The following is a 20719-nucleotide window of genomic DNA, read 5'->3' on the forward strand; positions in this document are numbered from 1 at the left end:
GTGTAGTGCAGAAGTTGTATAATGCTGTTGTGTAAGAATATTTTCCCTCCATTTTTTGGTTTACCTATTGTTCATCTCCTTGCAACTTTTTTGCAAGCCAATAATTGATTTGTTGAATTTACTGTGAGTTTTACGTATCTAATAATTAATTTCTAAAAGAGATGTACGTGAGAATGCAAATAAGCATTTCTCTTATAAAAATCTTTCTTTGAATAAATTAAGCTTAGGGATAATTTAATTTGGCCAAAACCTTTTTTCCCTTCCTTTTTGGAAATTAATTCCCAAAATAATTGTGGAATATGTCATGTAAGTTCTGATTGGCTATGATTGATTTATTTATGGGTTAGTCCCAAAAAGCCTTTTTTGATGATCCCTTACTTCATTCCCTGGTAAACAATCTTGGAATCCATAAAGGGGGGAGGGACAAGAATGAGAAGAACAAGTAAAGCATAAAGTGGAAAGAGGTATTTAATTAATTAATTATATATACGTACACCTACGCCCATATGATATGAAATGGAAAAAACGTTGAAGTTCCCGTTTGAGGTGAGCTTTCAGTCTCTCAACATGTTTAAGTTACCGTTTGAGTCCATGCAAATACCCGATGCCGAGCTGCGAGGGCTAGCCGTTGCTCTTGCTTTGGTTGGCGTTTCTGCTGGCTTTTTATATTACGCCAACATAAACAGAGGTATGACTAAGCATCTTCTCATATTTGTATTTGGGCATATTTGATGGGATACCATTTTCAAGAAATAATAAAGAAAAGAAAAGAAACTTTGATATTGGAATGGCGATATTTAGTTTAATTTATATGAGTATTGTTATAATAAGGTTTTCATGAAATAGTTTTGTTTGATTAAAATCGTTAATACAAGTGTAAGGTATTGTAATTAGTGACATTTAGGCCCAAATTTTTAAGCATAGACTTTTGAATTAAATGATGTCTCGACATGTTATATTATGGTTCGATATGTCAATATTTAGGACAAAAGTACAATTTTAAACAAAATCACAAAAAATATGTTGTTTGGGAGTGTGTTTTCTTCTTCTTCTTCTTCTTCTTCTTCTTCTTTTTTTTTTTTTTTTTTTTCAAATTGTAGTTTGAAAATGTAGCAAAATTTGCGTTTTTAAATTGCATGCTAGGGGATACATTTCTAAAAACACACAGTTTTAATGCTAATTAAGCAGCGATTTTAAAGGACAAATCACAATTTTACTAAACGTTTAATTACCTTTAAAAGAATCATGTTTCTAAATTTAAATCGTACGTTTTGAAATCACCATTTTTAAAATTATACTTTTTAGAACACGGATTCCTAATATGAACATACTGGTATGGAAGACTCGTATATGAAGGAGGAGATTGTTGGAGGATACAACTGTGAATAAATTCTATGATGTTTTTGCACAGCCTTTGGATCTTTCACTGTACTTGTTTCTCATATTCTTGGAGGTTAATGTCAACTCCGCATTCATTTTCTGGCTTTTTTGTAGTTTTGTACATGCCTGGTGCAACATGGAAATTATCAAACAAAACAATCATTATTCCTTGTTTGTTTTTCTAATGGTCTTAATTCTTGTTTGCCCAAAAACTGATTACTTGAATGATCTGTCTTTCTAGGTTGCTTAAATCCTAAGAAGTTCATTGAATTCAAACTTGTTAAGAAAACTCAGCTGAGCCACAATACTGCAAAGTTCAGATTTGCTCTTCCTACAGCTTCTTCAGTATTGGGTCTTCCTGTCGGACAACATGTACTATGCAGGTTCAAGTAACTGCCTCTGTTAGTTTCTAAAATTTTACCTTTCGTTTTCTGTCCGCCATACTACTACTCTTCTACAAAACTTTGGTGTTTCATTGTTCTACATACGAGTGACGGTAGTTTTGTTCCGTTTGTTTGGACGTGAAATGTTTTTAGAAAAATGTTTTTCAAGAAAATGTTTTCGGCGAACCACCACTAAGGTCAATAAGAGTGGTTTGGCCGCCCTAGACCAGTCATAGGGGTGGCTTTTTTATTTTTTATTTTTTTAAGGAATAATTGCACCATTGGTCATTGGGCATGCCATAATTACAAATCACTCTCTATGGTTTAAAAAGTTCACGGGAGGTCTTTGTGGTAAACTATAATTACAAATCGATTCTTGGAGTTAAATTCCGTTAAATTTTTTGATAGATTCTGTTAAATGCCACGTTAGCATCACATCAAATCAATAAGATGACGACACATGTCTATCTTAATAAAAAAAATATAAATTTATTAAAAAAATAAATAAATAAACTTATATTTTTTTTTAAAAAAATAAAATTAAAAAAAAAAAGAAAAGAAAAAAAGCCACCCCCTCGCCACCTTTGGGGGTGGCTGCAGCCTCCCTAGAAGGTCCAGGGGTGGCCCGAAGGCCAACCTAGAAGGTCCTTCGGGCCACCTTTTTTTTTTTTTTTTTTTTTTTTTTTTTTTTAAATAGGTTTATTTATTTCTTTTTTAATAAATATATTTTTTTATTCAGATGGACACGTGTCACCATCTTATTGGTTTGGTGTAACGATGACTTGGCATTTAACAGAATCTGTTAAATTTTTTAATGGAATTTGACTTAAGGGATCAATTTGTAATTATAGTTTATCACAAGGACCTCTCATAAACTTTTTACACCATATGGAGCGTTTTGTAATTATAGCATATCCCAGAGACCAGTGGTGCAATTATCCATTTTTTATAATGTTTTTAATATTTTTAGTTTTTTTAGTTTACTATCTTTTCTTTTTCTTTTATTATTTTTAATGAAGCATAGACTACTTGTTGGTTTTTTAAGGGCATTGACGTGGATTTTCGTCAATATATGAAAGGAAGTTGAAAGTAGGTACCATCTACATTAGTACATTACAAAATAAAACATAGGCGGGAAAAAAATTCAGTTGTTAAACCATACGTGGGTGAAAGGTATTTAACCCTTTTAAAAAAGGGATTATTTTTATTTCTTATATTTTATTTCTTATTTTTATATTATTCAATATAAATTATTATCTAGATATATATTATTATTTATTCTTTATATTAAATTCTATTTGTTATAATAAAATTGTTAATATTATATATTAAAATTAAATTGTATATTCATTTGCACTCTTTATTTTTTTCTCGGAAATTATGATCAAGGATAACCATTTAACTGAAATTAAAGAAAGTTTTTCGTTGGCCGAAAACGTTTTTAGATGGACTAAGATTTTTGGTCGTACCAAATACTAAAAAATTAAAAAAATGACCTTAAAAAACTTTTAATGTTGTAACAAACAGAACCTTAAAGTTTGCTTTTGATTCTCTATATATGTTTATGGAGCTTAACTGAACCAAGCTTGTTCACGAGTAACCTTGTTCATTTACAGCCGTAATGACGAGTGATGATACTAAAAACCATTTGTGTTCCATTTAGTAAAGCAGGGGAAAGGACAGTGAAGGTGAACAAGTCGTTAGACCATACACCCCAATCACTTTGGACTCTGATGTTGGTTACTTTGAATTGGTTGTAAAGGTATATGATGTCCCACCTCTCCCATAATGTTTTTCAGTTGGAACTCAGTTTCTTATTTGATTTTTTCCTGTGGAAGATGTATCCCAAGGGAAAAATGTCCCACCATTTCAGAGAGATGCAAGAAGGTGATTGCCTGCCTGTTAAAGGCCCCCAGGTACATGGTATATTTATGGAGATAATCACATGTTAAGCAATATATGTAATCAATAAATCTAACATTACTCTTCCTCAAAATATGTTGTCAAGTAAATTTTCCAATCAGTCATTGTTACTGGAAGAAGTTTGAGATATATGCAGGTTTAATTACAGCACTAGTATTTATAATAATTTATTTGATCCAAAAATACTCTACGCCTTTTGAGCTAAACAAACAAACCCTGCGTTGGGAATTATTAGCTTGCTTCTTTCTTTCTTTCTTCTTCTTCTTCTTTTTTTTTTTTTTTTTTTTTTTTTTTTTTTAATTGGCAATAAGAAAACTCCACAGAATTTAGATATGCAGGACAATAAAGTATAACACGGATGGCTCTAATAATTCAGGACAGCAATTAAGCCACTGGGAGCTCAATATCAGTTGCCACCACCGGGGCCCGGAAGTGTTCCTCTTCCTCCTTGGGAGTGTGGATGGTAACCAGATCGGGTATGGGCTTGGTGGGGCCGACCTTTCCCAATCAAGAATGATCTTGACCTTGATACCAAGCACCCCTGTATGACAATTTGATAAGAAACAGAATCACTATATAGAAAGAAATGTGATTATCACATGCATTTTAAACTACTGTTAAGCAAGATAATCACATGTTAAGCGAGACAAAGTTTTCTTCCAAGCTAAGTTAGAAGAAATTCTTTCAATTTAATCTATAAATCACATGTATTTTAAACACATATGAATCATAATATAACGCTACTATATATAGTTTATCAATGAAAAATTAATGGTTCTAAGCTTCCATTCAAAATGCAGTTATAAATTGTTAGAACAGTTTTCGGTTCGATGTGAACCGCATGTTCTTAGATGTTTTTCATGCTCCCACGACCAGTGCCAAACAACTAAAATTAAGATACCATGCCGAGGGTCTCTTAAATACAGTTGGGATTTCATGTTTTGTTTACAAATACATTCATTAGAACCTAAACTTTCTAATTTCTTTGTTTGAGCATTTTAATATCAAATTTTCATGCTTGAAAGGGGCGTTTTAAATACAAACCTGGCCAAGCTCGAGCTTTTGGAATGCTTGCTGGTGGCTCTGGCATAACCCCGATGTTTCAGGTACATATGTGAGCTTTTAAAAAGCAAGAACTTCTGTTTTTTGTCTTCTGACTTCTTCTTCTTCTTGCTTATGGTTATTTTATTGTTCTTTTATTTTATTTTATGTTTTTTTTCAAGTATTTGCTGGTTTCAAGGTTCTCATATCTACTTCTCTTTCTTTGTCTCTTTGTCCACCTTCTGGGGCTCCAGCTCATTCAAGCCATACTAAAAAACCCAAAAGATAAGACCAATGTGCATCTTATTTATGCCAACGTCACGGCGGATGACATTCTCTTGAATGTAATTTGGCTTGCTTCACTTTCTTTTATGTATTTCAAATGCAACTTCATTTCAATTAAATATTTCACATACATAAATGAGAGTGTTAAAGTATTAATTCAATTGATTAAATTTATCTATTCCTATTAGCTTAAGCTTTTGAGATAAGTGGTGGTTTAATAATTTCTAAGGAGCCCTTCTACACATCCTCTACTCATCCCCCTTTCATCACCCTTTTATAATAAAAAAATTTATTTTTATTAAAAAGTTGTCTCTGATGTGACATCAGAGACAACTTTTTAATAAAAATCAATTTTTTAAGGAAAAGAGGGTGATGAAGGGGATGAGCGGAGGATGTTTAGCATTTCCCATTTCTAAGTCATTAATCTTTATGCAAGAAAGCAACTCTTAATCTCAAATCAGAAACAGTAACTTTGTCTACAACCTCTTCATCTTTGCACACTTGCATATGATTACTGGAGTTTTCTCTCCCATCCAAATATGATATGTAAAAGGCCTTCCAAACCAGTTGAACAACACCCCAATAAAAGCCAGACCCTTTCAAGCCTTTGACATCCAATAGAGCTCAACCAAACAGTTTTGTAGTAACCTCCTCCAAATCATTCAGGAAACATACTCATAAAAAAGGTGATTTCTGGTTTCCATAAATAATCCCCTCAAATATTGTAGACAATGATCCCATTATAGCCCCTCAAATCAAACTGTCTTCGGTGGAGACCCTATTTTAAATAGTTAACTAGGCAATAGAAGAGTGCCTTGGAACAGCTTTCAGAGACAGATGACTCTCCAACAAAGAACTCTAGAAATTGAACCTATTACTACAAACCAAGTAGCTGAACATAAACTCCTGATTTGAGGATTCCTAAGCAGCTGAATCTTCATCAATAAGCAAATTTAAGCATTTGCATTTATACATCAACCAAAACTTCAGATCTAGCAGGTTGTCAGTGCCAGTTACCTGCTAAATAACACTTTAGACAGTAACCCTCAAGATTGTTCTTTGACCACATTTTTACATAAGAGGTCCATCTGAGTGCCAATATCATGCAAATCTACTGCTTAAGAAAGGGCCCTGCTACCTCTTAACCCTAGGAGACACACAAAGCTTTGAACACCAACAAGAAACTTCTCACATTCTCCATATGGCCACAAAAGTATTGATCTATTGGCATTTGAGGGGAGGTTATCAATCCTTTTGCTTCCATTAAGCAGCTTTAACATCTTTAAAAATGCATATATAATATGACAATGAATCTGCGAGCTTTGACAGCATTGGAATATATGAAAATCCTGCCTGTTTAGCTTTACTAGTTGAATAAGTGAATATGAAATCCAGAGCTTAAAAGCAGATTTGTCTTTGCCTTCTTAAGTTTTCATTCTTGTCATTGGTTTTTGCATGTTTAATTCTAGTTTTTTCCAGTTCAATACTAGGAAGAACTTAAGAAGTAATTATCACCAAGAGTCTCAGAAAACTGCCTTGATGCACAACATGGTCTTTCTGATCTCTTTTCTGTATATGCTGTAGCTATTATGTCTGTTCAAAAGTCTCTAAATCATGTTTCCTTCTGCAACCAATCTACTTACATATAAAAGACGATGGACCAAATCTATAAGAAATTACCCGGTATCTTTGTCTCTATGTAAGGCAAACATGCTGAGAACACATCATGGTGGCTCACTTTTAAGTTACTTATGATAGATAGGCAGGCCATAGTATTCCTATTTCTTTTCAATATGAGACGAAGTCAGATCTCTTTCTTTAAAGCTTTTCTCCTAATTTCCAATTAAAACCAATACTTTATTGTAATACAGAAAGTCTTCAACTTCTGTTTTATCTGATGTACTATTGATGGGAATGCACTTGTTCTGGACTTTCTGCAGGAAGAGCTAGATGCCTTCGCTAGCAAATTTCCTAGCCGCTTCAAAGTCTATTATGTTTTGAATCAGGTTGGTTCCTTTGCTACGACATTTCTTTTAAATTTATCTTTCATCTTATTTTTCGGTGCTTTAGGTAACGCTAGTCAAAGATATCCACTTGGCGTGTATATGTGTCACATGTGTTAATAAAATGACTACGCATGTTTAGCCCACAACACAAGAATCTTGCAAGACAACAAAGGGTTAGAGTGGCGTGTTGTTGGGGCGGTGGCATCACCTCCGATGCTATAGTAGTAACAGAATGAGAGGAAAATGAGCTTGAAAGAGATATATGAGAATAGTAGAGCATATCAAAGCCTAGTCTCCTCTTGGTCTTATATAGGCTAAGTCTTGTTTTGGTCGTGTGTTTGAGTAAGGGAATTGTCATAAATTAATCCCTTAATTTTGGCTGTTGAATCGTCGATTATGCTAGAGATTTTCCTTTGTGATCTGCCCTTAGCTTTGGTAATTTTTGCCTTTCTTGGATGCTCAACGGATACTGCTTTCTTGGGAAGGGTTGATATCAATAGAATATCAACAGTTTCCCATTCCCTTGGGCTATTACTGTAGGCCAATGAAAATTACGTCTGAGGCTGTGGGTCTCCATTTCAGCAGTTCTATGGGCCTCCATTCCAAAATGTCTGCTGACTCATCTGAAATTTGCAACAAATTATCCAATTGGGGGATGAGTATGAGACCTTCATTGCTTACACCCTGCCTCGAGGAAGAAAAAGGAAAAATTATACATCTTGCCTCATTTTAGTTAACATTTATATTTCCTTTCATAGCTTAGTCGTTAGTAGCAAAATGTTTATCACTGATACTCACTCTAACCCATTATTGCCAGCCTCCTGTGCCATGGAATGGTGGCACTGGATTTGTATCCAAGGAAATGATTCAAACTCATTGCCCCGCACCAGCCAAAGATATTCAGGTTGGTATAAAATATTTAATTCCAAAATGTCATGCCACTTGAATTGTCTGTTTAGTAGAGTCACAATTCATTGAGCTTAAAACTGATTGTTTGCAGATACTGAGGTGCGGCCCACCAGCCATGAACAAGGCTATGGCAGCTCACCTGAATGAGCTTGGATATACATTAAGGATGCAGTTCCAGTTCTAATTTATTAATACTTGTCCTTTTTTTTTTTTTTTTTTCAGTATGTGTTTTTTTATATATGTAGAACTGGATCTTAATTCCTTCAAAGCATTTGAAGCTGTCCCTAAAAAACAATTTCACAAAATAACAAAATAATTTGTTAAGAATGATAAATATATAGTATACATTAAGAAAAAAAGAAGGCCAATGGTGTTTATTAAAAAAAAAATACACCTATCAAGACCATGTTTATTTATTTATTTATTTTTCAGTATTTATTTTTTTTTATAGAGAAAAGTACACATATCCTCCAAAACTACTAATTGTGTTAATATCTCATCTCAAACTACCGAAATATGTCAATGTCCCTCGGCCCCTCCTAAGAGTCTAAGATCAACAAAAAGACATAAATGACCATAATAGTTTTTTAATAAGACAAAAATGTCCTTATAATTTTTTTTTTTTTTAAAAAAAAAAAACTAAAACTAAAAAAAAAAAAAAGCTTTTTAAAAAAAAAATTTAGAAAAAAAAAATTTAAAAAATTAAGGAAAAAAGGAAAAGAAAAGAAAAATTAAAAAAAGAAAAAGAATGATTTTTTTTTTTTTAAAAAAAAAGAAAAAATAACTGATTTTTTTTTTTTTTTTTTTTAAAAAACCATTATTTACTATTTATTTTAATTTTAATTTTTGTTTTTATTATTTTATATATATTTTTTGAAAAAAAATAGTTTTTTAATTAAAAAAACTTAATAATTTTATAAAGGGTATTTTTGTCATTAGGGAGGACATTGACATTTTTCAGTAGTTTAAAGGAGATGAGAGAGGGGGGGGGGGACTAACATAATTGATAGTTTGTGGGGACAGTGACAATGAATGGATTATGTGTACTTCTCCTTTTTTTTTTCTTTCTTTTTTTCTTTATATATATATATATATATATAGAACGGGATCTTAACTCCTTTAGAATATCTAAAGCTGTCCCTAAAAAACAATTTCACAAATAACAAAATAATTTGATGAGAATGATAAATAAATAGTATACATTAAGAAAAAAAGGTCAATTGTGTTTATTCAAAAAAAAATAAAATACACATATCAAGACAATGTATTTAAATGTATGAGAGAAAAGTACACTTTAGCCCTCCCAACCACACACGCTTTCCCCTAGTCCGTGCGGAAGTATGATGACTTTTGAACTACTATACTGTGACAAGTTAGTTTATCTATTAAGGTTTTTTTTTTTTTTTTTTTTTTTTTTTTTTTTTTTTTTTTGATGTAATGTGAGTCACTTGTGTTGTAAAAATGCTCCATAGGGTAAAGTACTAAAGTGTTAAAAAAAAAAAAAATTAGAATGAAAAAATCAAAAAAAAAATAATAAAAATTGGAGGTAGCTCAACCACCCCATGGTCATTGGGGGTGGTTTGGTCACCCCCAAATGGCCAAATGAGGGGAGGCTTGGCCACTTCCAACTAATCAAGGGGTGGTCGAAACCACCCTCATTTGGCCATTTGTTAGTGGCCAAACCACCCCATGGGTCGTGGGTGGTTCTTCATCCTAGTTTGACCAAATAGGGATAACCAAGCCACCTCCAAACCATTTAAGAGTAGTTTCGGCCATCCCGATTCCCCCATTTTATCATTTTGGGGTGACCAAACCACCCTATGAATTGTGGGGGTGGTTCTTTATCTATAGTTCTGCCAAACAAGGGTGGCTGAGCCTCTCCCAAACCATTTAAGGGTGGTTTTTCAGCCACCCCCATTTGTCCATTTGAGGGTGGCCGAACCACCTTCTTCTTCTTCTCTCTCTTTTTTTTTTTTTTTTTTTTTTTTTCTTTAATTTATTTTACCTTACCCCATGGGCATTTTTGGGAGTTTAGATGGTTAGAAGTCAACTGCAACCCACGTGACTGACATTCCATCTAAAAATACGAAAAAACTTAATGGAGGGGATAATATGTTACAGTTTGGTAATTTGTGGGGGTTGCATTTCACTTTTTTAACTTTAGATGCTAAAATATTAAAATCATCACATTTTGGGGGTAAAGTATCTTTTTCCTAGGGTTATTTTTGAAATTTTAGGTCACGTGCGATGCACATGATTTACATTCTATCTAAAATGACAAAAAAACTTAATGGATGGGCTAACTTGTCACATTTTGGTAGGTTATAAGGGTTGGATGTCACTTTCTAAACTTTGGAGGTTGAAACACAAAAGTGGTCATACTTCCGCAAGCGTGCGCAGGGGGAATGTAAAGTGTATTTTCCCTCGATGTATGATGATTTGAAGAACATATGAATCTTTCATGTCGTATCTTCCTATTTTCTCAAACTTGTTTTGGTTTCTCCCTTTTCTAACCAATGCCCTTCTGTTCCATTCATTTCTATTCTATTGTTTCTCTGATGCTGAGAGATACTATGGTGGGGAAACTCTGCAACTTCAACTCCCAAGTTAATAGTTAGCATTTTTTACTATGTTCGATGCAAGAAACAACTTGAATTCACATAATTTCAAAAATTGTTGTTGACCCTTATATTTTTTAGAGGTTGAGTTGTAGAAACTCTTGCAACTTAATTTGTAAAATAGTTCTGTCAATTCTTGCTCCCTTCCACGCATGGGAACACTATCAACTTGACCACAGTTTAGCCATTACCACTATTACCCCTTAATTTTCTCTTTTATTCTTTTTGAGTCTCTTTAAAGAGCATTAGTGAATGGATAATTATTGCCTTAGTCAAATCCTATTTTAGGAGTAATGTTCGATACTCAATTCCCATATCACTCTCATCTTATTGAGTTGATATAACAGTTCTCATCAGCCCTTAGATCAGCCTTTATTAAAAAATAAATGGAAAAAATTCAAGGGTTGATGGGTATTGGTATATCAACCTAGTGGGATGAGAGTGAGATGTGAGTTGAGTATTTATAATTATTCAAAAGGGTTTATGTGTAACTTACTCTCCTCGTTATTTTTCTTTTTTATTAAGTCTCACTCACTTAGATGGGTACTTCCTTATTTTGACACTATTTGACTTTACTAATGCTATATGCTACACTCAAATCCTACTGAACTGATGTGGCAATGTTCGTTACTCTTTGGATCAACCTTTTTAAAAGAAAAAGAAAAATCCAAATGCTGACAACTATATCAACTCAGTATAATGAGGTAAGATATATGTATGATATTCAGTAGGTAAAAAAAATAATAATTTTAAAAAAAAATAGCCCAGTGGCCCCTATCAACAAATTTTTTCGCCCTTAACCCCTGTCCATAAGATTTGTTGGCTCCATCCCTGCAAAAGAATAGTACTATATACCACATCAGCTCATTGAAATGGGGTGAGATGTAGGTATAATATTTAGTATTGCTCATTTCGGTTACATAAAAGAGTAATCTTATATACCAAATCCCTATCTCGTCATTATCCTATTATGCTTACGTGATATTATTGATCTAAAAGTGAATTCACAATGCCACACATATTCAAATAGTAATGGGATAGAGATGTAGTATATAGCAGTTCACCGTACAAAATGGCATCTTATTTGAAAAAAAAAAAAAAAGAATAAATAAATCAAGTTTGAAGAAATGAAGGTGGAAGTTGAATTGGATCCCTAAACATGATCCATCACACACAAGTAATGATATTGAATCTGCCAAGGTAAGTGCACCAACCACGACGAATGCGACTGGATGGAGAGCAAGTGTAGTTTTTATTTTATTTTATTTTTTGGTTTTTCTTTTTGGAACAAGGGAAATGCTACCTTATACACTGAGATCCCACCCCTCCTACGTGGACATCATTTTTTTCACTTATTTTATTGTTTAAATAAAAACAAACCAAAAAAATAAACAGAACCAAATGGGCGGACAAATTGAAGAAAAAGAAAACAAAATTCAAAATTTACTCTCTGACTCTCTGACTCTCTCTCTCTCTCTCTCTCTCTCTCTCTCTCTCTCTCTCTCTCTCTCTCTCTCTCTCTCTCTCTCTCTCTCTCTCTCTCTCTCTCTCTCTCTCTCTCTCTCTCTCTCTCTCTCTCTCTCTCTTCGGCACTCCCTCTTCCCGGTCCGTCGGCCGTCCTTCTTCACCGGATTCCGTCTCCACCGGCCGGCATCTCTCTCTCTCTCTCTCTCTCTCTCTCTCTCTCTCTCTCTCTCCTTTCCCCAGCCAGCCGTTCTTCTTTACCTTCGGCTTCTCCACTGGCGAGGACCTTTCCCCCAACTCAGCCAGCCACATCTCTCTGAATGAAGGTTAGATTTTTTGATTTTTTTTTTTCCCTTTTTTTTTTTTTTGAACATTTTCTTTGTTCTGGGTTTGATTCAGTTCATGGGTGGAAGATGAAAGAGCCTAGCGTTGGGTGATACATTTTTACTCTCTGGGCATCAAGAAGGTATTTTTTTTTATTTTTATTTTTTTTCCCTGCAAGAGCAAACACTAAAATGAGAATGTGAAAAAAGAGAAATCTTTTTGTTCTATTGCTTCTGGGTTTTCACAAGTTTTCATTTTCTATCTTATTTTGTTTGAATTTCAATTCTTGTTTATGAGTTGGGTGGTGTTGGGTGATACATTTTGACTCTCTGGTGTTGGATATTGTCTGTAGTTCCTTTCCTTTTGAGCCAAGGAGTACTGCTCTATCTTTTGTGGCAATTAGCTTGTAATATTAGTAACAACCTATCCCAAAAACTTGCTTGGATGACAGTCGTGGCCAATGCAATAATTCCAACCGACCCAGCGATTGCAGTGCATGGGCAACCCATCTTATTTCAAGTCTATAACATTCTCAACCCATCTTGGTTAGAACTTGTTGAGTTGCCTTTGTATTTGAACAATGTGCAATGACAACACAGGGAAAAGTGGCATCAACGTATGTTTAGAGAATTAATATCTATTTTTATTTTGGTTGGAGGCTTGCATGGGCGTGGTGGGGTTATAATCAGGTGCATGCAACTTAAGTTTGATGATAAGTCTTCCACATATGTAAATTTTTGATAATTAATAAGCAACAGATCTGTGCTAATAGTAAACATGTATTGATCAATACACATCAACCTCTTGTGCAAAATTCAAAGTCAAGTCGCATTGTACATTCTTACTCCTATTACATATAAGGTGAAGCCATTTACAAGTACGAATGGTTACAAAAAGTTAACTAACTTACATGCTGTCTAGCTTATGTGTAAAAAGCATCATATCAATAAAGATCATCATATCCCATCTAGACCAAGCCATCATATTAATCAATTTGTTATAACCATTTAGGTGTTAGCATGACCTTGGTGGTAGTTGAAGTCCACTGGAAACTAAATTCTCAACAAGCCTTGAAGCTTGAAGCCATTCATGAGTATGGCACACTTGACCTTCTAAAATCAAATTTTAATAAGTCGTGTACTCATTTATATTGCCTACCGCCTCTAAACTGTAAGAATTTGAATAAAATTTGAAAATGAGAGTTTATCCTAGTATGCCGATCATAATTTCTATTAATAATCAACAATGTACAATTGAAATATATAATGTACCTGTTAAGTTAAAAGATTACAATAGATAAGTTATAACTCAAAGTATAGTTACAGAAGTCAATTACAAAAAATACAAGCTATATTGTATTTTTTGAATGCTGTGACTCTTGCAACTCATCCCTTTGCTTCCAAGAATTCATAAAGTGACTTTTGCAACTCATCATACAATTCCCTGTAAAAAGCCAATTACAAAAACCACATCAAACCAAAGTTTCATAACCCAACCTTTGAATGTAGTGAAAGCAAAGAACAAGAATATGTTATTTATTCTATACACAATCTTGTATTTATTCTATATAATATAAGGAAAATGATTAAAAAGATCAAAAGAAATCACATTTGATTAAAAAAAGAAAACCCAAAAGCAATAGAACAACAAAAAGATTTCTCATTTTTCACATCCTCCAGCAAACGGCCAACATCCAGAAGCAATAGCAGAAAAATTTAGTTTGCACTTGCAGAAAAAAAAAAAAAAAAACTTTCTTAAATAAGTCACTAAGTCAAGTATTGCAAATCAATCAATATCCTAATTTGATGATCCATGCCCGTTAAACAAGCTGAGTAGCAAATCAACATCTAAAGTCAGTGAGATTTGTATAAAAGTAAGCATTCTTGTAGCAACTTATATCTAGTGCACATATTTTGATAGAATCCATCTACTGGACAGCCAAACATGGTACATATTGCAAATTTTAAAGCATAATAACCGTAGTATGCCGAGTAGAAAACTTTCTTCTGACTTCATAACTAACTTTTTGACATTTACCCGCAAGAATGTCCATAATGAGATTTGCCAGCTGAGATATAAGTTGCATAGGATCAATCCTATGCAACTTAGTGTTTGCACTTGCAGAAAAATTTAGTGTTTGCTCTTGCAAAAAAAGAAAAAAAGAAAAAAAAAAAACCTTAAATGTCTTTTCCTAATTTATCAAAGTTATAAAAGATATATAGACCAAGCACATAACAACTATGTCTAGAAAAGAAATAACTGGGCTAGGCAATAGGAGGGGTAACATCTATAAAATTGACATGAATAACAGATAAGATCTTAGCACAACAAAACAACAAATTTAATCTGTATTTCAGTCATTGTTTCAATCAAAATTTGTAATAAATGATAGGATTAACCATATATGTAAATTGTGACAAAATCATAAACAGGAACTGAAATTCAAACAAAATAAGATAGAAAAAGTGAAAACTTTTGAAAACCCAGAAGCAATAGAACAAAAAGATTTCTCTTTTTTCACATTCTCATTTTAGTGTTTGCTCTTGCAGGGAAAAAAAAAAAAAAAATACCTTCTTAATGCCCAGAGAGTAAAAATGTATCACCCTACTCTAGCCTCTTTCATCTTCCACCCATGAACTAAATCAAACCCAGAACAAAGAAAATGTTAAAAAAAAGAAGAAGAAGAAGAAGAAGAAGAAAAAGAAGAAGGTCGTGCCTTATGTTAAAAAAAAAAGGGAAAAAAAAAAAAATCAAAAAATCGAACCTCCATTCAAAGAGATGTGGCTGGCTGAGTTGGGGGAAAGGTCCTCGCCGGTGGAGACACCGCAGGTAAAGAAGAACGGCTAGCTGGGGAGAGGAGAGAGAGAGAGAGAGAGTTTATCGCCGGTGAAGTACGGATGAGAGAGAGAAAGATGGCGGCTGTTGGAGACGGAATCCGGTGAAGATGGACGGCCGATGGGCAGGGAAGAGGGAGTGCCGGAGAGAGAGAGAGTCAGAGGAGTAAATTTTGAATTTTGTTTTCTTTTTCTTCAGTTTGTCCGCCCATTTGATTCTGTTTATTTTTTGGTTTGTTTTTTATTTAAGCAATAAAATAAGTGAAAAAAAGCTGTCCACGTAGGAGGGGTGCGATGGGGGTGGGATCTCAGCATACAAGGTAGCATTTCCCTTGAAACAAACTCTGCACTTAAAAAGAAGATTCCCATATTGATGAAGGGTTAATTAGTTAAGATGAAGAAAGGACAAATAAGTAGAGATGAGAGAGAGGCCAATTTAAATACTACTGAACGCATATTTCGAAAAAGAATTAAAAATTATGTCAGAAAGAACAGAAAATAAAAAACACTCCTAATTTAGTTCTTCTTAGGGAAAAAAAAAAAAAAATCTTAAATCAATTCTACTTAATATGCTACTCCTAAGTAATACTGATTTTACAAATTCCTAAAAAATGTCTAAAACATGGAATAAAGCTTCGTACAACATTTTTATGATGTAAAAAGTATTTAAGCTCCCTTTATTTTGATGTAAAATGATTTTAAAAAATTATCTTCATCAGTTGAAAGCATTTTACGACGTTTGACTCGTATGAAAACTAGCGACTACAGGCAAATGTTGATGACGGCAAAAGACAATCAGTAACTTCTAGCAAACATCGGTGGCAGATTTCGACGACTTTCGGTGTCGAAATCTAGTGAATTAAGGCCAGAATCCAGCTACCTTCAGCAAGAATCCAACCGCAGCCGGCAATCTCTAGCAACCTTCAGCGGTGGTAGCGAATAAATTGTGAGAGAATACGTACGAGAAGCTCAAACTCAAAAAATGATTTACGATAATAAAAAAAGGGAAACCATTTTCAAAAGATTAAAAAAGCTTTTTCGCTCAAACCGAAAACATTTTTGGGTCGCACCAAACACCGAAAAATACGAAATTTTTTTTCCAAAAATATTTTACGCCGAGACAAATAAAGTTAAACATATTTTTTTAGGAAAATTACTAATTTTTCAATGTTTAGCTATCATCTTTAAGCCTCGTTTGATTTTCGGAATAGGCCCTTAGAATAGAATGACTAGTCCATAGGAATAATCATTCTTTTAATTGGTAGGAATTTATTCATTAGAATAATTATTCTCTTACCAAGAGGAATAGGTCTTCCTCTAAGAAATGAGAGGAACAACTATTCTTAAAAGAATAGACTTTATTTTCCAAAAAAAAAACCACATACATTATTTTTTATTTTCTTTCAATTTTTTTTTTTTTTTTAAAGAAAAAAAAAAAACTGTGTGAATAGTGTGGTTGGCTGACTACTCATTGCGACCACCCCCAGTGCATTTGGGGGTGGCTTGGGCCACCACCGATAGCCTTCGGGGGTGGCCATGACCACCCTCGAAAACCTTCAAGGGTGGCCTGACACTCACCAGTATTCATGTTTTCTTCTTCTTTTGTTAATGTGAGTTTTTTTTTAAAAAATAATGTGGGGTTTTTTTTTAGTAATTTTGATTTGATTCCAATTAAAGTATATATGTTGTCACCAAACCTATAAAGAGTAGGAATAACAATTTCATTTCACTCTCTTTTATTCTCAATAATAAATACTCTCCTTCTCAATGGAATAATGAATTTGCAAACCAAACCATACCTTAAAATATTGGCGTTTAGGGTATGTCACGATGTGAAAAAAGCAATTACAAGTAATATGCTTGCCTTGTATATAATACAATGATTAAAAACTATATAAACATGATATACCCCACCAACTTGCACAGAAAAATAACGCCCACTAGCTCATGGTTTGAACTTAGGGTGTCCTTCCAGTAAATTCAATCAGTGCCAAATTCTGTTACCAAAAGAATTAACATGTTTGTTCATGTCACGAAGCTTTCATATTTTAGTGCTAGATGAATTTGACACTAACGCTACTTTTTGTTTTTCATACTCATTTTTCATATTCATTTTTACATATGTTAATGTGCCGTGATTTAAATGAATAATTTTTAATAATTAACATAAAAAATCATTTAAAATACGTTATGTAGCCCATGCAAAAAAATAACGACTCTCGTTTTGAAGAGCGGAAAGATGACAATATCCTCGGCCATTGAAAGGTCCTAAAAAGTTCACCATATCTATGTGGCAAACATTACTAAGATGATTAGTATTTGGTTCTTTAAATTTTCAAGAAAAGTTTAACTTTTTTCATTTTATTTTAAAGATTCACTTTCACAAATACTCTACATCATATTCTTTATTGTATTAAAATAATTTTTCTCATTTTAATATATTTTAGTGAAAATTTCAATTATAATTTCAATTATATATATATATATATATATAATTTTCAAAGATTCAGATAGATAATAAATATATATAATATTTTCAAAGATTCATTCATAGATATTTTATTATTATTTTCCTTTTTGCTAAATGCATTTTCATCAAGTGCGGATAATAAATAATTGTATATAATAAATGCAGGCAGTTAATATCTGCCTACATATACAATCCTAAGAACACTAAGAGATGCTCTAACATTTTTCACAATCCTAATATATGCTAAGAAGCTGACACCCTGTCGCCCTTCTAATATTTTCACACACTCACGAATGGCATGTTTAATTAGTGTGACCCGATTTGCACGAATGAATTTCCAGGAAATGAGTAGTGATCAACAGTTTCTACCCCATAAAAAAAAAAAAAATTAAAAAAAAATAAATAAAATTGGCAAAAATAGTCATTTTTGGAGTTGGACATAACCAAGTTGACTCTCAAGTCTTATGTGAAAAATGAAAAATCTTTCAACTAAATTTTTGACAAAATGTGACTTTGAATTTTGGTGCCAGATGAATTTGACACAAATGCTTCTTTTTTTTTTGGTCTTTCATGATTTTTCAAAGCCGTCATCCTTTCAAGCAGTCACTTTACCGGCTTACCCCCTTCTTCTTGCCTTCCTTTAAAGCTGTCCTTTTCAGGTAGTGATTGGGGGATGCCATTGACCGGCTCCCTCTCCTTTATATTAAAAAAATCCTCTTTTAATCCAAAAGAAGGAATAAAATAATATAAAAAATAAAAAGTGGATTAAAAGTAAGTTTTTTTAATATAAAGGGGGAGTGAGCCGATCAATGGCCTCCCCCCAATCACTACTCGTCCTTTTCTCTCATTTCCAGACTTGCAGTATTTTATTAGGCTCCTTACCCCTTTCTTCTTGTAATTCTTTATTCGCTCATATTCTCATTGATGTGAATTCTTTATTCGCTCATATTCTCCCTTTGTTTCACACCTTGACGATCGATATATAATACAAACTTTCTTTTTACACTTGGTGTCGTGTGAGTTTGGGCTTGTTTGGCAAATGCTTGTAGATAATAAAGTAGTAGGTTGTTAATTTTAGAATTAATAAAAAGTGATGATATTATATAAAGTAAAAAAAATTTGTATAGAAAAATAAAAAAGTTTTATATCATAGTGAATTAAAGTAAGAAATGATTTGATGTTCATTATTATTAAAAAAAATGTGAAAAAGTGAGAAAAAAAGAAAAGAAAATTATTGTAACCCATTATCATGGCATGGCAAGTTCATGGCCTAACAAGCCCTTTGTTTCAGACCTTTCATCAAACAATGAGAGGGCTATATGCTGGATTGCTACCCTGTACCAAACGCAGTAATTCAGAGGTCACTTTCAGATGCATAGAGGACGAAACACAAGCATTACTCATATTTGCTCAAAGATACAGAAGTACGAGCCTATACAACAGATCCTGTTCAAGTAAGGTCGTGACCTTCTAATCAGAAATCCCACTATATAAACACCTCTTTGTGTTTCAGAAGTTTTCGATGTGGTACGCTAATGACTAGTGCGCTTGATTAGTTTCGTCATTTAGGTTAACTGTAACGGCTATGCATGCATTGCGTACAATACATTGCATAAAAAGCTCATCTAAATAGTATTATTGTGTGCTCCAGGTCATATATATATAAGTTTGATTTTTTTTTTTTTTTATTAAGTTAAATTTGACCTCTCATTCATGTTTTTGACTCCTCTAGATAGAAAATTTTGGCTCTGTTCCCATTTCTTTGGGTAATAGTGTATGATAAGTTTCAAAATCTTTATGATATATAAAATTAGTGGAACAGTTGATAGGGTATGTAAAGTATTTCATCCTAAACAATTGTAATATTTTTATCCATCTCAAGCGTCTTCATTATACTTATAATCCAACTATTTTAGGACTCTGCCGTAAATAGAAAGAGGCTGAACAACCTTACAGGTACATAATTTCAGAGGCTGCTAGAATTACATTAGCTGTCTTCAAGACGTCTGCAAAGTAAATAAAAAAGAAGGCATAAGAGCTTGTCGGAGCGAGCGGCAGAAGATAGTTTTAATGCCTAAATTAGCATATTTGTCCAGGAGAGAAATGAAGTGAATGTTTTCTGATATGAAGGACTCATTTTCTATATGGATATGAGGAAGAGAGAGAGAGAGGGCACTTACCTACTTCTTATTCCCCTTTTATCCATTGTTTTCCTTGTCTGCTGGCCAGGTGGCGAATAGTAGCGACCGGGTGGGCCAGGTGTCAAGTTGTGGTGACAAGAGGCTGCTTTGCTGTGAAGTTCCCTAGAGTCCTATCCGCATTCGCATCACGCGATTATTATCCGCGTGATTATTGAATACAGTTATTATCCGTTATCAGCATATCAAGCAATGAGCTTTTTAGGCCTGTTTTAGTCTTTTGGGTATTCTTTTGGTATTTATTAAGACATATTTTAAACAATTTTGAAATTACTTTAGGCATGTTTTTAGTGTTTTTTGAAGCCCTAGTATTTTAGATGAAATCTATATCTTGATTTCACATTCCAACTTAAAAATAACAAAGAAAATACAAACACCTCATAATGGGTTTATTAAAAAAAAAATAACAAACATACAAATTACAAAGGGCAGTTGTTCAAATGTAAATCCAACAACATTACAAATATTCTAACAAACATAAAAAAAAAAAACATAAATTACAAATCTATCAAACATTAAAAATAAATGTTATATATAAATTAAAGGGTACGAAGATAGTAATTTTTGATAATCGCATTCATCTATACAGATAGCAGATAGTTATAAATAACAGATTAGTTATAGTTAATATCCGTCGCATGTAAATAGATAAGTAATTTATGTTGTGCTGTTGGATTTATTAGAATTGTTTGAACGGCTACCTTTTAAAAAAGTAGTAAGTATACAAAAATGTTGCTTTTAGACGATGGGCCACAACTTTTTTTTAGGAGAACATCCGTGAGTTTAGAAAATATATTTCCTAATTACGTATAGACATATATATACAGGAACCACAAACAAAACAATGCACTTTAAGAAAAAAATTATTCTTAAGGCGAAAATAA

The 20719-nt window shown here is 33.1% G+C and overlaps 1 protein-coding gene across 2 annotated transcripts; it reads left to right on the forward strand.

The window, feature by feature from the left end:
* The first annotated feature begins 524 nt into the window (after nucleotides 1-524).
* Nucleotides 525-8213, forward strand: LOC133880296 (NADH--cytochrome b5 reductase 1-like). 2 transcript variants are annotated; one of them, XM_062319231.1, is made up of 9 exons: nucleotides 525-688; nucleotides 1622-1763; nucleotides 3435-3525; nucleotides 3602-3679; nucleotides 4712-4792; nucleotides 4982-5071; nucleotides 6953-7018; nucleotides 7836-7922; nucleotides 8019-8212. In XM_062319231.1, exons 1-9 carry the CDS (start codon nucleotides 568-570, stop codon nucleotides 8109-8111), a joined length of 849 nt encoding a protein of 282 aa, XP_062175215.1. In that variant the 5' UTR covers nucleotides 525-567; the 3' UTR covers nucleotides 8112-8212. The 2 variants fall into 2 exon arrangements, with proteins under 2 accessions (XP_062175215.1, XP_062175216.1); XM_062319232.1 differs by lacking the exon at nucleotides 4982-5071 and having other exon boundaries at nucleotides 8019-8213.
* The last annotated feature ends 12506 nt before the right edge of the window (nucleotides 8214-20719 follow it).

The sequence above is a fragment of the Alnus glutinosa genome, chromosome 10 (assembly GCF_958979055.1).
Source record: "Alnus glutinosa chromosome 10, dhAlnGlut1.1, whole genome shotgun sequence".
NCBI lineage: Eukaryota > Viridiplantae > Streptophyta > Magnoliopsida > Fagales > Betulaceae > Alnus > Alnus glutinosa.

What these genes read in the sequence shown, in the direction of transcription:
- LOC133880296 (XM_062319231.1), top strand. Translation starts at nt 568, where the DNA reads ATGTTTAAGTTACCGTTTGAGTCCATGCAAATACCCGATGCCGAGCTG. An exon ending in CGGATGACATTCTCTTGAAT is followed by an intron (nt 5,072 to 6,952) that starts GTAATTTGGCTT and finishes GACTTTCTGCAG; the next exon opens with GAAGAGCTAGATGCCTTCGC. An exon ending in TCTATTATGTTTTGAATCAG is followed by an intron (nt 7,019 to 7,835) that starts GTTGGTTCCTTT and finishes CATTATTGCCAG; the next exon opens with CCTCCTGTGCCATGGAATGG.